The 16,046-nt window shown below is 42.6% G+C and overlaps 1 protein-coding gene across 2 annotated transcripts in view; it reads left to right on the top strand.

Annotated features, from left to right (window-relative positions):
* Window positions 1-16,046, top strand: part of STX7 (syntaxin 7) — a 202,228-nt gene that overhangs the window by 80,323 nt on the left and 105,859 nt on the right. For both annotated transcript variants that reach the window (XM_069235168.1, XM_069235169.1), the window contains exons 2-3: window positions 8,090-8,248; window positions 14,001-14,070. In XM_069235168.1, coding sequence (XP_069091269.1) covers window positions 8,164-8,248; window positions 14,001-14,070 — 155 coding nt within the window. In that variant the 5' untranslated portion in view covers window positions 8,090-8,163. The remainder of the gene's footprint in view (window positions 1-8,089; window positions 8,249-14,000; window positions 14,071-16,046) is intronic.

Below are 16,046 nucleotides of genomic sequence, written 5' to 3'. Positions count from 1 at the left end.
CTCCCCTTCTGCGAGCCGCTACTGTCGTCAACACGTATTTCGTGATACATAATTAAATTCTTCTAGGCAAATTATAGCATTAATGCATTCAATTATTACGCATGGATTTCTAATTTTAACACTTGTTACTCTGTACTGATCTACTTGTGCCTCAAAAAGAGTATCTAATCTGTTTCCATTTCTTACAAATACGTATGTACATTATTTACATTCTAATACTATATTGAAAGTATACTTTATTCAGTTCTCAAATATTGTCCCTCGAAAGATTCTCTGAATCTGCCTCGTTGGTTTTATAATCCTGAGCCACTTTATCTGTTGCTCATCCTCCTTTTTAGGTCTGGCTTGATAGTGCAACTGTCAGCAGACATTTATGGGATCAACCTAAAAAGGAAGTTACAAAGTACTACCACGAATTGGGCTTTGTCTCTGCCCCCATTTTAGAAACCAGGAGTACATGTTTTGATTTGGCAGAAGTTGTGTGCTTCCACCAATAAGGTATTTGCCCTGAACGCAACTGTCATGTAAGCTTTGTTGTCAATAAGGGTGAAAAACGTTTCCTGTAATACAGCTGCGCAGGATAGACAAATAAGTTTCAATTTAGGATGTTTCTGAAGCCTCCGTGCTAGTATTGAGCCCAATGGGAATTCCAAGGCGTATACTTTGATAGGGCGGCTGGAAGTTGAATGACTTGGCGTGAGATAATTATCTTACATTGACGTATTTCCTTGGAAAATGGAACAGCCTTAATTCCATGTTGATACCACAGATATCACGTCTATATGTTCCATATATATCCAGAATTGGACACAAGTGATGACCAGGACGTTCGGCTGCAAGGACTATACTAACATTAAACTGTAAAATTTGGAACGGCCCTGAGGAAGGTGACCTCAATAATAGAGGAACACCCAAACACGCATAGGCCTTCTGTTCCTACTGTATTTCATTGATTGAATAATTCCATCACTATTATTCATCCTTTTTTCTATTATAGATCCAGCTAGTATCAGAGTATAGACCGTTATCCTAACCCTGTTAGATTTGTATTTCTTTCCTCCTTTTCATTGATAGGTAATTGATTGTCTCATTTGTTTATCATTGTTATTGCACTACCTTTGTCATATCAAGACCTTTTGAGTCCCTTGTTTTTGTAATCTTGTATGTTTTAATTTTTAGGCCATTTCTAGTCCGGTATGATTGCGGTATGTCTGACTTAGGTATATTGTTGATTATCTTTTTTGTTATTGGTTTTTATGTGTATTAACATTGTGTAAATCCATTAAATAAAACTATTTTGTACGGATAGAATATGTTTATCCTTCATTCTATGTCCAGCCGTATTGTCTTCCTCATGCCCTTGTTTGTTCTTGACATCCAACACTACGATGATCATTATCTATAGTGATATTGTACCTGAGTATTATCCTTCCTACAGGTAAATTGTAGTAGCTCGTTATTTAGATATACTCTATGATAACCGATATAGGCCTGATTTGTTCACTAAGAAAATCTTTTTGTGATCTCACGACTGTGATTTGTTTATTAGGAACAGTTAAGATAAACAAAGAAGGCCTGACATACTGATTGTGAAAAACTTATGTTAGTCATTAGGCATTTAAGAGTAGATTGTTATTTGCCTATACTAAAGCCCTTTTATAGCTCCCCTTTCATCTCTTGCTTCTCTTCTTTTTACTTAAATGTTTCTCATTAGAATACTACAACTCCTTAGGCACTGCTAAGGGGTCACTTGTCTACCACTCGTTTTATCGACAGTGCTGTGCGTGCCACATAGCCACTTCCTCTAAACAAGGAGACTATTATGGAAAGCTGTATCCATAGTTAATCATTGTTTTACGATTCCAAGACGGCCAACCCACTGGGTCTAAATGTGGAAACTATGCTTGAATTTTTAAACCGCAATAATCTATTTACAATATCTTTGCAAGACAAATACTCAGTTTAGTTTTGTTATTGCAAGCATATGCCTGACATCCTTAAATGGCAACAACCTTTCTTTTTAATACTTGCATTTTTTTCATTATATCTTGCATATGTTGTTGAGCTTTTGTAAGTTTTAATTGTGATTGTTTCAGGTGGTGAATGCAAGAATGAGTCAGTGGGTTTATGAGTAGATGAACAAGTGCAATCGTAAGTGACAGAGTTCATGTATGGTGGCTTATTGAGTGCCTAATCAATGACACAAAAGCCACTTTCAATCATAATCCAGACCAGTTGGCATTGCCAATGCTCCTTTCACTTCTGCATAATGCAGTGTAAAATGCTCTGCTTTCATAAGCTTTTTCTACAGAGGTGACAGATACCTCCCAAGTTGGTGAACATTGTGAAGGATCCAAAAGTATGGAACATCCTAAAACTAACTTTCTCGAGTACAAAAAAGCAGTTGGTCTTCGAATCTGATCCCTTTCATGGTTTTCTGGACCATGTATTAAGCATAGTTCTTGTACATACATTTTTTTAGGTATTCCTTGTCAAAGCAATCCTAGTTCTTTTTATGTGTGCATTAATTGCCAATGACCATGATAAATAAATCTGGCACATCACACTACCTGTACAAATTGATAGCAATGTTAAAAATCAAGATTGCATCGTCTTTCTGTGCAAATAGCTATTATCGTATGCTATATTTTGGCGACCCAATGCTATATTTAGTATTTTTGTATTAAGACAATTAATACTTATAGAATATATAAAGAGGGAACGATGACGCAGACATGTGTTGCCCCTTCATGTTTTTAAGACTGCCTGATGTTTCACTACCCGGACCACATCACGCCATTCGCTTTCTCACAGAAAATGTGTAGAGAATTATGAAACATGCATATTTTCAAACGTGATCTCATAACTAATCATGGCTTTTTACATTTCGCAGTGGTGATCTGAGAGCGATTAAGTTAAAGCTAATTGAACATTTTTGTAAAACGTTTGTATATATATTGTCAAGTAGGGGTTAATGTGAAGTTCAGTGATCCTGGCCCTTGTCCCCTTTGACCACCCAAGGTTTACATCTGACAAAACTCCTTTTTCTGTGGCAGTTAATTATGTGTTAATACGTTTATTTAAATCTTTTTAACGTTATCAGTTAGGGGGACAGTTTGATTACCCTCTCTTGATTATCACCCACCCCAACCTCCTTCCCTTGTCCTATTCGGAATCCTGGGTGCCAGCTTCCAGGTGTTCAGAATTGGTTTATACATCAATCTTATTTGCCAGATTAGTGTGCTCAAGTACTCTGGGACTCCAACTGATTTTTATTCTTTGCTCACGGCTTGTACCAAGTCCTTTTTACAGATGTGAAAAACTGAGAAGTGTCTTTAAAACTTTAGCAGTGCGAGTTGGAGATATAAAGGGAGGGAAATACTGAATAGTGGGAGAGAGCTTGGGAAGGCTGCACATTCTTAGGGTCGAGCCTGTGAGACACTGTTAACAAAAAGGGCATGGAGTCCTACCGTTGCCTACTATTTGTTGGCTTGCATGGCACTGTTCTTTACTGCCTGGTAATTGATCACTAGAGGCCTAGTATCATTTCCTTTGTGGGGCAGGGACCAAGAACTGATTCAACGTAATCAGTGCTTTTTAGATGCTCCCAACGTGATTGAGTTACTTTTATTTCTAGAGCCCTGCAAACAGAAGGCGTATGACTGGCAAAAACGTGCCCTGCAGGACATAACATTGCAAAGTTTTTTTATTGTCTATAGTTACATCATCTCTTTCATTTTGCCAAGTCTTCTTTTCTTACTTTCCACTCATGTTTTGTTTCTTCAAGTGAGCTCTGTTCTAGAACGATGTTGATTATCTTGTTCTAAATATTGCAAAGGGACATTATTTCTTTCTTAGATGTATTTTCATAAAGTATGCTTTAACAAACACCTATGCAGGACACCCCACTTCACTTCACTCCAATCCAACCCACCCCAATCCAGTCCACTTCAATTCGGAATTGAACTGCCCACTCAGTCCAATCCACCTCAACCCACCCCACACCAATGCAAACCACCCCACACCAATACATTCGACCACACTCTAGTCCACCTCACAATCTACCCCAGTTCAATCCAAAGCACTCATCCCAATCCAATCCACTACAGTCCAGTCCTCCTACTCCAACCCATCCTACTCCAATCCACCCCACACCAATCCAATCCACCCCACTCCAGTCGCCCCACACTCCAATCAACGCACTCTGATCCACCCCAATCTATTCCAAACCAGCCCACCTCACCCCACCCACACCAATCTACCCACTCAAATCCAATCTACCCCACTCCAATCCGCCCACATAATACAATCCAATCCATTGCACCTCCATCCAGTCCACCCCAGTCCAATCCAGCCCAGTCCAATCCAGCCCAATCCAGTCAACCCCACTCCTGTCCACCTCACCCCAATTCAATCCACCCCACTCCCCCAATTCACCCAACTGCAATCCTCTTCTTTCCAATCAACTCCACCCCACACCAGTGCACTCCACCTCATTCCAGTCCAGCCCACCCTGTTTAAATCCAGCCCCCTCTTTCCAGGCCAGCCCACGCTACTCCAGTCCAATCCAGTCCACTCAATCCAATCCACCTTGGCCAATCTGCCCTACTCCAATTCACACACTCAAATCCATTCCACCCCATTCCAATCCAATTCACTCATTTCCAGTCCAGCCTTATCCAACCACCCCATCCCACTCCAATCTGATCTACTTTAATCTACGCCAAACCAGTCCAATCCACCTCACTCCAGCCCAGTCCACCCTACTCCAGTCTAACCACCTCACTTCAGTCCACACCAACCCATTCCACTCCAGTCCAAAGCAATCCACCCCTTACCAATCCAGTGCACCCCACTTCAATCCAGATCAACCCATCCCATTCCAGTCCACCACAATCCACCCAACTCCAATCCAGTCTAACCCACTCCTATCCAATCTACCCCACTCGGATCCAATCCATCCCACTCCAAACAATCCTCCCCTTTCTAATACAGTCAAATCCGTTATGCTCCCAATCCAGTCCACCCCAATAAAATTTGGCCCACCCAGTCGGCCCCTAGCCAATCCATAGCACCCATTTCACCCCACTCCAATCAACCCCTTTCCGTGCATCCATTGATCTAATTCACCCCGCTCCAATCCAATCAACACCACTTCAATCCAATCCACCCTACTCCATTCCACCCACCCCACTCCAATCCACCCAACTCTAACTCAGTCCACATTATTCCACCCCAATCCAATCCAATCCACCCCACTACAGGCCATTTTAATCAATCCACCCCACTCCAGTCCACCCCACTCCAATCTAGTCCACCACAATCCTCCCTACCCCACTTCAGTTGTTCTCACCTCCAATTCAGTCCTCCCTTATCCAGTCCATCCCATTCAAATCCACCCCTCTTCAGTCCACCCACTCCAAAACATCCACCTCTTTCCAGTCCGATCCAATCCACACCACCCCACTACTATCCAGTTCACCCCAGCTAAATCACAACACTCCAACCCGATCCAATCCACACCACCCCACTACTATCCAGTTCACCCCAGCTAAATCACAACACTCCAACCCACCCCACTCCAATCAAGTCCACCCCACTCCAGTCCACCCTACTTCAATCCAATCCTCCGACCTTCACTCCAATCCACCCCTCTTCAATTCATCCACTCCGGTTCACCCCACTACATCCAGTCCACCCATCTCCAGTCCACCCCACTCCAATCCACCCCACTCCAGTCCAGTCCACCTCATTCCGATCAACCCCACTCCAATTCAAACTACTGATCATAATCCAATCCACCACACTTCAAACCTCTCAACCTACCCCACCCTACTCTACCCCACTCCAATTCAAAATACTAATCATAATCCAATCTACCACACTTCAAACCTCTCAACTCACCCCACTCCAGTCGTCTCCACTTGTCCCCACTCCAATCTGTCCCAATTCAATCTGCCTCCATTCAATCCACACCAATCCAATTCAACCCACCTCACTCCACACCATTCCACGTCACTCCAATCTAGCCCAGTACAATCCAGCCTAGTACAATCCACCTCACCCCAATTCACCCACTACCCCACAATCCCACTCACTCTATCCACCCCATTACAACCCAATCCACTCTACCCAAATCCACCCCATTCCAATCCAGTCCACCAAATTCCATCCCACTTGAATCCAGTCCACCCCACTCCAATCCAATCATTCCAACCCACCGCATTCAAATCCATCCGACCCATTCAATCCAACCCACCCCACTCCAATCCACCGTACTCCAACCCAAATCCAATCCACACTACTCCAATCCACCCACTCAAACCCTTTTCACCCTATTCCAATACAATCTGCCCCACTCTAGTCCAATCCACCACCCACTCACTGTCCAATTCACTGCACTCCATTCCCAACAACGTCTTACCAACCCAGTCCACCCCATACCGTTCCAATTCACCCTACACCATTCCAATTCACCCTACACCATTCCAATTCACCCACTCCAATCTAATCCACCCAAACAAATCCACTCCAATCCAATGGACTCTTTTCCAGTCTAATCCACCCCACTCCATTCCACTCTAATACAATCTAATCCACCCCACTCCAATCCACCCCACTTCAGTCTGATCCACACCATCCCAGTACAGTCCACCCCACCACAGTCCACCCCAATCCATTCCACTCCAATACAGTCTAATCCACCCCACCCCAATTCACTCCACTCAGTCCATCCCACCTCAGTCCGATCCACACCATCCCAGTCCTATCACTTCAATGCAATCCAACTACTCCAATCTAATCCACCCACCCCAATCCGATTTTATTCACCCCACTTCACTGTACTCTACCAGCCTGTTATTCACTTTTTTAGGTGTTGCGGAAGGGAAATGAATTTGGGCAGCAAGCATGTGAAGAATCTTTCCAACTACGTTCTTGTTAGGCACATAGCCTGCTTTTTAATCATTATACTATGACTGCCCTAGAAGCAAGTTAATCTGGTCCTGCTCACCCATTTCTTCTCCAGACCGGGCACCACTGACTTTTCACCACCACGCTTTCAATAGTGACAACCATGGCAGATTCCGTTTCTCCTGTCCTTGCTTTCTCATATAGCTCAGTAAAGGCATAGCGATGCTATCCTCCACCTGGTTACCCACGAGTCCTACTAATAGACACCCTTGTTTGGAAGAGATAAGGCCGCAGTCTTTAGGTTAATGCTGAAATTCATAACCCAAGTATCACCATGGCTGACGGTGATCAAACCCACACTGTGCCAGGATTCACAGCCCCAGGTTTCACAGCCCCTGCCATAATTAGAATGATTCCTTACTATCTTCCCCCGCCACATTTTAGTCGATTAATTCCTGCTTCTTGCTCTCTATAGCATCATACCTGTTCTCCCCTATTGTTCATGAGTGCATGTCCGTGATTCTGTCACTGGTGCCAGCCATTACTGCCCTTGTGCACCTTTTATTGCTCTAACAGGCAGCAATGGAGCAATTCAACATTGATTAGAAACTTTCAGAACATGGATTGTCGCAAATGATTGTATTATCTTAATCACAGTAAAGGGTAGTAGTATCCTGCCATTAGTGGGGACTTGACACTGGAAAGAGACATGAGTAAACACGCGTGTTTCTGACACGTACGTAGCATTTCAGCACTGGAGTGTCTCTCGGTAATATAATAAAGCAATTTGTAAGGTGTTACCTAGCGTTATGGAATTGGTGAATCTGACTTTTGCCACTGGGGTCTGTGCTTTCATTTTCCCTTGTGTCTCTGGTGCTCGCGGAAACCGGGTACCATTGTTCCCCTGGTTAAATGGGGTCCTGGCATAATCGCAGCCCCAGCGCCCTTGACACCATGGGACTCAGCACCTATGGCCCCAGAACTCTCTCTCCTTTGCAGTTGGTAGCTCTTGTTCACTACTGTGGAAAGGTAGTAGACTTCTTCTAGAGCTTGGATCAGGTTACTTTCTCTAGCAGACGAATTTGTATCCCGTAACAGTTTTTCAGCGGATTTTAAAAGACAACGTGTGGCATGCGAAATCACAACTAAATACAAATGTTTTTGCTTTTATGTTTAGGTTCCCGTTCACTGCAACATTACAGAATCTAGTGTTCCATAGTTGATGAACCGAAATACGAATATATTCCTGCCATGGATTATAAACAAAGAGCTGCCGAGGATCCCAACCAAATTTCCCAAAATATAACTTCTAACATACAGAAGATCACTAAAAACTGTAAGTATTACTTAAAGTCCGGCTGCATTGCATACGCTAGATTTTCCGACTAACTAGTTTCCTTATGTTGTGAACGGTCTTTTCTTTTTGTATCCTTATTACATTTTCAACATCCCTTGCGGTGGCTAAAGCTTAATTGTCATGTTAGCCTAGGATTGACAAAGGACCTAACTTTTGTGCTTATTTCTTAAATTCCGGAAGTATTTCAAAGAAAACTCTTGCATATGAGGCATTTATTTAGTAAATTCATCACACCACACTCCTTTTGAAGGTATTTAAAACCTTAACTTTACACATCAGCACTCCTTAGCCAATATTTCACTTCCTTGGTTTCCCTTGCCTAGATTTGGTCCACAGTGGGCATGCTAAAAAAATTCTAGATATATAAAAGGGAATTGAAATAAAATGTCTTCCAGTATAAGTGACAAGTGACATTTTGTAAAAAGCATGTTGGCTGCTTTCTGCCGCAGTTACTGCTGAATCGAATTGATATTTTGCAAACGTTTCACCAAAAGATTGACTTGTTTGATTGTTTGCATGAAGGATATGATCAGATTTAGGGGCTGGTGATAGAATTCTGTTGAACAAGGCTGCACTCTTGACTGAGAGGGATTTTCAATGTTAAAATATAGCACAGAATAGCCAAGCATCTTCGATTCCCAGATCTCATTTCTACATCTGTAGTGTATTTGGAAATTGACAAAGATGGTCCACCACTGTAAACCTGGACGTTAGTCCTGGCAAAATAGATCATTAACTATTGTGTTGCTGCCCACAATAACCTGACTCCAGTCAGGTTATTGTATTCTCAGACTGTTAAAGGTCATCCACACGTTTGTTAGAACACCTTAAGTGAGTTTATGTCACAAATCTGTCATGAAATGAAGGGGTTTCTGGAGGAATGCATTATGGTAAAACGATCCTTTACACTCACCTCAGCAAAAACAATGCAAGTAATTAAAGATGAAAGTGAAAGTAAATGATTTTTTTGTTACCCAGTTTGCTTTTATACAGTATTTAGCTCTTACAAATATGTACTTTAAAGACTCCAGGTTTGTCTTAACCTCAGACAGTGATCTAACCCATATCACAGTTAGGGCGAATATCCTTAGCTAAGGTGTGGGAAAGGGATAAAAACAAATGACCGAAAACAATCATTCAGCAGCACACTTTGGTTCTAGCTGTAGCACAGGCCAGATTGATGTCAATCAGATTGATCAGTTGCAATGAAGTTCTTTGTACTTATTTCAAGGTTAAGGACAGTACTGTCAGAATTTCCTCGACAATAGATTCAGATGCCTGGGTCTCACCCTACCTCAGTGGTGGTCTTCCAGTAGATGACTAAATGAATCCAATTTTAACCTTCATTGTTGAGTACACAGAGAACACATTTGAGATGAACAGAGACTGGGAGGGGAAGGGATAGGTAATATTGCTAGGAAGTATTACAGGGCTCCTTCATGTTCACCAAGAAGATTTCCCGTTCACTCTATCCTGATTCTCTTGATTATTTTTCTTGTCAGTTTTGTGAAATCCACATCCATTACCTTTGCTTCACCCAGTAGAGAGAGCAAACATTGGATACATGGTTTTAATGTCCAGATTGTGGAATCTCTTACTCAGGACAGCCAATACATTTACCCTTCTTGCAAGTTGAAGTTTTAAGGCGTTTCAGGGGAGTGTTCTCGAATACTTGCCAGAGGTAAGGAAAAGGAGCCTTGATTTTATTGGAAGAAGGAACATGGGTACTGATTCTGCCCATTTAGTTTGCTTTAGATGCCCGTGACTGGGCCACATAAATTTAGCAAACTTGATTTTAATACAACTACATTCATAACTTTGGCCCTCATTATAAGTTTGGCCAAACTTGTACCGCCATCAGACCGCCTGTGCGGCCTGAACACCGCCGGCCCTATTAGGCGCTCACCGCAGGGCCTTAACGTTGACGCCAGCTTGTAATCGAGCTGGCGTCAATATGGCGGTGCAGCAGGTGGAGCCATACCTGTTTCGCTTTCCACTACCCATAATTTGTGCAGTGGAAAGCGCAACGGGGCTGTCCGTGGGGGGGCCCCTGCACTGCCCATGCCAAGTGCATGGGCAGTGCAGGGGCCCCCATGAGGCACCCGGCACCCCCTTTCCTCTAGCCTTTGCATGGCGGGGCTACCGCCATGCAAAGGCTGGTGGAAAGGGGACTTGTAATCCCCAAAGCAGCAGCACTGCCCTGGTGGATTACAACCACCGAGACTGGCGGCAACCTGGCGGTGCCGGCGGTCCGACCGCGACGCTTTAACCATGGTCGTAATGTCACGGTCAGACTGCCACTTTAGCGGCAGTCTGACCGCAACCGTGGCCCTGGCGGTCTTCGTGACCACCAGGGTCATAATGAGGGCCTTTGTGGCTAGTTATTTACTTTGGAGGCTCGTATCATCAGTACGTTTTAGTCAAAGTAGGATGTTGCATGAACAGGATCAAAGTAGAAACTAACCTAATCAATACAGCGGGTACTCTGTAACAGAGTTGCATTGTTTTTGCCCCCAAGCCCAGCATACTGCAGGCTGGGCTTATACCAAAACGTTCTCGGGTACCTATCAGCAGAAAACATTCTGGTCTTAGCATAGGCCTCTGCCAAGACCAGGAAAAAGGGGAAAGGAGAAAGAAGTGCAATGCTACATCTGACTCATTTACCATATATAAGAAGGCCTCCAGCTAAGGATTGGTCCTAAACTCCGTACATACGCACTAGTTAAATCCATTTTAAGGTGGAATTCGTTCTTTGCTGCTGGAATATTTAAGTTACACAATTTTTGTAAAAGTTTTCCCTCCATGGAGTCCACGAAGGACCATTTTTCTATGCCCATTGTCTCCATTGTATGTGAAACGTTTGGGGGAATGTTTAAACGATGCAGCAGAAGTAAAGAGGAAAAATATCTTCGACCGTGGGCATTATAAAACTAAATTGGACCATTTGCTTGGCTCAAGGTTTTAGTGACTAAATGAGATACACAATTTATTTCGTTTAGGTTAATAGGCTAAATATTTTCCCTAAGTATACATATGTTTTGATCCACTAACAAATAGTTGTTCCCCAAATACCATCGCTATTTCAACTTTTTAAATTGCTTTCCCTCTGAAACTAAAATTTTCCTCTTGATTGTATTAATTTTTAGGAAATGATGTTCTCCATAAATATTGAGGCTGTCCAGCCTCTTTTCTAGGCCTTCAGGGGTCGAATAAAAAAATGCAGTGCCCTCTGCAGGAGAATTCTGTGATTTTAGATGAAAGGCCCAGGTTTCCCCCCAGTCGTGCCTGACATTATGCGGAGGATTGAAAGGCCACAATTAAGCATCAACTGAGGAATTCCCAGGGCAATGTGTTTCTTCCAGAGGGTGGGCCTGCTCATGCAGGCAGATGCGGTGGAAAAATAAAGTCACGTAGACAAACTGTCCATTTTTACATACATACTTTTCAGTAATTGTCTGAACTCTTGCAATATGATCTAACATAGTGTAATTAGCCCTGAATCTCGCTTGCTGAACTGGCATAATTCCTTTATTTGACACCCACTCTTGTAAGCAATCTTTTATTTTTAGAAAAGATTTTTGCCACTTCATCCAAAAGTGCTATTTGTATGTAGTTGTGAGGTAGGGATCTAACTCCCTTTCCAGTGAAACGACTATACTCTTTCTCCAAGATGGGGAGGAGGCAGGAATAATACCTTGCTCATAACAATACTTAAGTATGGGGGCTAAAAACATAGACCAAAGAGCAGCATCTTTTTTGAAAACAGAAATCTGGATTTCATCAGGGACTATCGCACTTGAGGATCGTAACCTGTTCTTCCTGGCAAGTCCTCCTCTCTTACATTCTGACTCCTCCACCGGACTGAGAGAGGAGCAGAGCAGTATTAGGCTTAGGCAAGGTCCCATCCCCCCACAACACAACAGCCAACTCTGGCGGCTTCTGTGGCCACCTCACTCCCATCTGCCACAGTGCCATATTTCTCATCGAGGGCGCGGGTCTCCACCTTGGCCGATTATTGCTCCGCCAATTCTTTTCAGCCGACTTGCAGAAACCATGCAAGATTTTTCAAGACCAGATGCTGGACAGCAGGATAGCTGGCTCCTCAGCGGGTCATACTTCTGCACTTGGAACTCTGCAGAACTGGATCATATCCTTCCCCATAAATGTTTTTTTTTGTCCTGTACACAGTAGCAGGGGAGAAGATGTGTATGGCTTGATTCTGTTGTTGAAATCACTTAGGTGAATTCACTGTTGGAAGCTTCTTTTTGCCAATGCTCGGCATTAATTACTCACTGGTCAATTCACTGAAAAACCCTTTCAGATTTAGGGGAGCCCTCTTACATATTTGTCATTTTAAATATGTAGTTTTTTGACTTTGTGTTTTAACTTTATGGCTGTGCAGAGCTGCGCAAACGTGACACAGTGGTTGACCAATGCATAGTTGCAACCCTGTTTCCCTGCTTATAATAAAGGAGGTTGGGCAGAGGTTGCTGCTAAAATTTTCATTTATTGATAACCACTTGAGATAGACTGAAGAGGGCTAAAATGCTAAGGTTTCAATGTTGCTGGTGGCAGTAAATATGCTGGAGCTGGGCCATACCTAGTCAGCCTACTGAAAGCAGTGCCATGCTGCCTACCAGCAGTGGTTCTGAATGTGAATAACTGGTATGCTCCCAGCTCACGGACCTAAATACTAACCACTCTGGTAACGTGGGTATCGCATATGTCTCTATGCTCCACACTAATGGATTGGAGATTTGTACTTGCCAACTCTCATTTTTGCTTTAGGCACGGAAAGAAAGAAGGCTTTCATGTAGTCAAAAAACAATTCTTATTTTTTCATGGTTTGCTCTTAATAGCAAATAGTACCCTGCAACTAATGCCAACAGTAGAAGCCACTTAGCAAGATTTGGGAATGAATACACCCTAGGATCTCGTACCAGTTTCAGATGTCAAGTATTGGAGATTCATGGTAACTGTTTTCCAGCCTAGTAATTAACACATCAATTTCCGACACTGAAGCAGAATTCCACAAGAATGTATCTAAAAACTCCATACGGAAAAATAAATCAGTTGTAGTAAAAACTTGCGAAGTAAACCTTGGAAAATACCAAATGAGGACAAGGAACGAAGAACATTGGCTACACATAACCTGGCCTACGTTCCTGCTCCAGAGTCTTCAAACCCTCATGTGATAAGCTGCGCCATACAAATCGACATAACAGGAAACAACTCAACACAACACAAGTCTCTACGAAGCTAAAGCTTACGTAAGATACATAGGAAGCATACTACCACTTAAAGAAAAGATACACAATTGCATTTAAGAAAAATACTAATGTAATAGAACTCAGTATTTTCAGTATTACACAACTGCTTTAAATAGCATAAGTAGGGTCATAAAGAACAGCGCAAAGCGGATAAAAGGCACTTTTATTCTACTTAAAAGATAAACTGCACACATTCGGATATATAAGGGAAAAGAGAGAAAGAAAGTCCAGTCCCAGAGATTCTTGTAGCTACAAAAATGCAAAACTGGCATACAGCAGAAGAAAATGGGGAAAAAACGACGTAACAACATGAACCAAAAATCTGAATAGTGCAAAAAGAAAATCATATTATTTTGTTTGTTGCTTTTGTCCATGTTTATTCATTTGTGTTCAACATTAGTGATCCTTAGAAAATCATCAACAAGCTTTTCATTGGTTTTATTGCTTGCATTTTGTAACAGCATCAGAAATACAACGAATAGTAAACCAACTTGGAACTTCCCTGGATACGCCAGAACTCAGGCATCAACTGTAAGTAAAAAACGTGTATTAATTGTTTTACATCTATATTATAGCAGACTGCGTGTACTGTTTTATTGGTGACGAAGGAGTAGTGAACATTTGACAAAGTGAAATACGTGGGTGTTAAAGGTGTGTATGTGGTTCGTTAAAGTACAAGAATTCAAGTCCGAATTGCCAAACGCCACTCGCAATTTGTGGAACACAGTGGTTTCCCAAGAAAATCGCTACAGTCTTCCTTTTGTTTAGGTTCTAGAGTAAGAATGTACTCCAAATGAGCAATACCAGAAGCTCCGATTAATGATTATAGGGTTCAAAGAAAAGCTACGAGTACCCCCTTGGTCTCTTTCCTGTGCTAGGAGTTGAAGGTAACACAGAAAACAAGCAGTCCTGAACGCCACACCACTTGGCCCGCATTGATCTTAGAACCTAATATATTCATGCGTCAATGCTGTAAATAAGATAAAACAGCAAGAACGTGCCCCAAATGGTGCAATACCCGCTAGAATCCTCACTTAGGTACAGTTAGGATACCGGGTGAAATAATGCTGAGGCAGCCCCTGCGCAGGGTCAAACATGCTGACCAAAAATAGGCGGTGCAGTCAGCATTTGAATCACATTTTTTGCTGCACAGAACAGCAGGACAGAATGCTTGTGAATAACGGAAAATACGGATAAAAAATGTGTAATGAGTGAAAATGGGAGTCTGTAGTTGCAGTTAAAGAAGTCTGCCCTTGAATAAGGCAAAAGCTGGAATAAATCTTGAAGACATTTTTTTCTTATTGATTTCTAGAAACAAGTACTTCAAGATTCAAATTACTGTTCTTTCTCGGGTTGCACATCTCTCCAGTAAATGAATAAGTTGTGGTTAGGAGAAAGAACTAGGAAAGCCCTGACTTTAGGGGCTAACATGGTTGACTTCAGCTTTTATTTGGCAGCCAGAGCAAATCAGTAACCTCTGTAAAGGTCTTGTGTTAGATGGGCGAACTCCCACTTACCAATATTAACTAGTTCGACATGGAAACTTGCCTTTGTTGAAGCCAGCAGAGTCAAAAAGACCTTTGATAGCATTACCTTACTCATTCTGCAGGGTACCCTTCTCTTTGGAAGCAAAAAAACAGAATAACAAAAGTCCATGTTTATGACAGATCATCATCCTTTTGTCTTCTGACTACCTTTTGTCTCTCTAGATCTTTGTCAAACACCTACTTGACTTTCAGTGGCTGTTGCATTGGAATAAATTCAACATGAAGCAAAGTGGTGGAAAAAACTTAATACGCCTTCTGGCGTGACCACTACGTGTTCCTCGACATACACAAGGCATTGTAAAGTTGTGTTGTGTACTAAAGAACCATCTACCTCATTCAGCCTATGGCATAAAACTGCATTGTCAAAGATGTTTATTTAGAAGCACCCAACATGGCATTTCCTGCTTACCCCATTGACTTGCGGACCCAGAACAATCTTTTGGAACTTCTTGAACTAGCTTTACTATGGAAATAGTCCATGATGTCCATTGTATTATTACCAATATTAGGAGTGGCTCACGTGGCTTTGTCGGGGCAGGGTGTGAGGGGAGGGGCGCGGGAGAAAATGTATTTAAAAAAAAAAAATCACTTACCTGCTTTGCTCCCGTGCCGCTCTTCTGTCGTTGCTGCGTGCACAGGCTGCCAGCCTGCCTGGCGCCCAATCCTGACGCTGCTCGAAGCAGCATCAGAATGGGCTGGCAGTGCCCAGTCAGGGCACTTCCAGGCAGACGGAGAGCCTGTGCAGGCTCTCTCCAGCCCAGAAACCTGCTACAAAAATGCAGTATAATAAGTAAGTGCTTTTTGTTTTAAAGTGACAAGTGTTTTAGGAGATATTTGTTATTTTGATGCCCTTTAACACACAAGGTTGTCCCGAATCAGGTCTGTGTTTTGCCAGGACCCTGGAGTTGGTACTAACTTGCTTCGGTGAAGTAGGTAGTCAGTCAGTCATAAATACTTTAT

The sequence above is a fragment of the Pleurodeles waltl genome, chromosome 5, assembly GCF_031143425.1.
Source record: "Pleurodeles waltl isolate 20211129_DDA chromosome 5, aPleWal1.hap1.20221129, whole genome shotgun sequence".
NCBI lineage: Eukaryota > Metazoa > Chordata > Amphibia > Caudata > Salamandridae > Pleurodeles > Pleurodeles waltl.
This window is presented reverse-complemented; position numbering and strand designations above follow the sequence as displayed.